General features: G+C 71.7%; 1 protein-coding gene across 1 annotated transcript; it reads left to right on the top strand.

Annotated features, from left to right (window-relative positions):
• The first annotated feature begins 213 nt into the window (after positions 1-213).
• Positions 214-1,342, top strand: LOC118158269 (protein eva-1 homolog B-like). The gene is made up of 2 exons (XM_035312906.1): positions 214-375; positions 491-1,342. Exons 1-2 carry the CDS (start codon positions 309-311, stop codon positions 907-909), a joined length of 486 nt encoding a protein of 161 aa, XP_035168797.1. The 5' UTR covers positions 214-308; the 3' UTR covers positions 910-1,342.
• The last annotated feature ends 233 nt before the right edge of the window (positions 1,343-1,575 follow it).

Raw genomic sequence — 1,575 nt, 5'->3', positions numbered from 1 at the left:
TCCTCTTGGCGCAGCGTCCTGGGGGGGGGGGGGGGGCGCATCCTGCCCTGCCCCGCAGGAAGAGCAGAGGGCGGCGGGAGGGGGACGGCTCCGCTTCGGCCCCCGCCGGGGCTCGGCCCTGTCCGAACAGCAGCACCACCGGGCAGCCCTCCCCTTCCACCCCTCCTTGCTCCCCGTGGTCCCCCCCGAGCCGTGCCCCTGGTGAGGACGGGGGCTCCGGGAGTCCCCGGCTCAGCCCCGCGCCCCGTGTCCCGCAGATGCCCAGCACGTGCTGCCCGCAGAGCCCCTGAGCGTGGCCGGACGCCGCGATGGAGAGCCGCAAGCAGGACATGGAGCTGCTGAGCAACAGCATGGCCGCGTACGCACACATCCGAGGTGAGGCCACAAAGCCCCCGGCTGGGGCACGTCCCCAACGGGGACATCGGGGCCACCACGGCCCCGTTGAGGTCTGGGGACAGCCCCTCAGCCCCGCCGCCTTCCCTCCCCGCAGCCAACCCCGAGAGCTTCGGGCTCTACTTCGTGCTGGGCGTCTGCTTCGGGCTGGTGCTGACCCTGTGCCTGCTGGTGCTGCGCATCTCCTGCCGGCCCCGCACCCACCGCCCGCCCCGGCCCCGGTCTGGCCCGCCGGACCTCAGCGAGGACGACGACGATGAGGATGATGAGGACGAGGAGGAGGAGGACACCATCGACCGCGCCGCCTCCGAGTCGCTGCTGCCGGTGACCGAGATCCCGCTGGAGAGCCACGGCCCCGGGGACGGCGCGCTGCCCATCAACGTCTTCGCCTCGGCTGAGGAGCTGGAGCGGGCGCAGCGGCTGGAGGAGCGCGAGCGCATCATCCGTGAGATCTGGCGCAACGGGCAGCCCGACATCCTGGGCACCGGCACCCTGGGCCGCGTGCACTACTACTGACCGTGGCGTGGTGCGGCCGGGGGGCATGGGGAGACCCTCACCCCCTCCCCAGTAACTCGGCCGATGCCGTGCCCTGAGACCCCACGGCACCACTGGGGGCTGAGAGCGGCGTAGGACATGATTTGGTGCCAGGACTGGGGAGCAAAGGGGGGGCCTCTGGCTGCCCATGGGGTGGAGAACCCCCCCCCCGGAGCACCCCGGAACCAGCACCCAGTGCCACCAGCACCCCCAGCACCAGCCCCTCGCCCACCACGGGCAGTCGCTGCGGACACGATGCACTTTGAGCCATTGGTACGACTGCCGGCACAGGCCGAGCAGCCTCAGGACCCTGCGGGGATGGGGACAAGGACAAGGACAAGGACAAGGACAAGGACAAGGACGAGGACGAGGACAAGGACGAGGTGCCACCCACTGGCCCCGCCATCTCTGCGCTGTCCCCAGAGGGACGCCACCCCTCTGGCCGCGGTCGGGCTGTACACCCGGGCGATCCGCGGGGTCCTGTCCTGCCCCACCAACACGGTGCTTTCGTCCCCTGGCTCCCGTTCCCTGGCCGGCCCCTGGCTCTCTGCGCTTCCCTCCCGCCGGCCCCGCTCAATTCCCACTAAATTTAGCCGCCGGCCTTTCCGGCACCACCCGGCCCCTGCCCCAGCGCCGTGCCGGATGTTT

This window comes from Oxyura jamaicensis (genome assembly GCF_011077185.1).
Source record: "Oxyura jamaicensis isolate SHBP4307 breed ruddy duck chromosome 23 unlocalized genomic scaffold, BPBGC_Ojam_1.0 oxy23_random_OJ89725, whole genome shotgun sequence".
NCBI lineage: Eukaryota > Metazoa > Chordata > Aves > Anseriformes > Anatidae > Oxyura > Oxyura jamaicensis.
The sequence above is the reverse complement of the archived record's forward strand: the minus strand, read 5'-3'. Positions and strand labels throughout refer to the sequence as shown.

Coding starts and splice junctions, on each gene's coding strand:
- LOC118158269 (XM_035312906.1), top strand. CDS start 309: ATGGAGAGCCGCAAGCAGGACATGGAGCTGCTGAGCAACAGCATGGCC. Junction 376..490: donor CGCGTACGCACACATCCGAG/GTGAGGCCACAA, acceptor CCCTCCCCGCAG/CCAACCCCGAGAGCTTCGGG.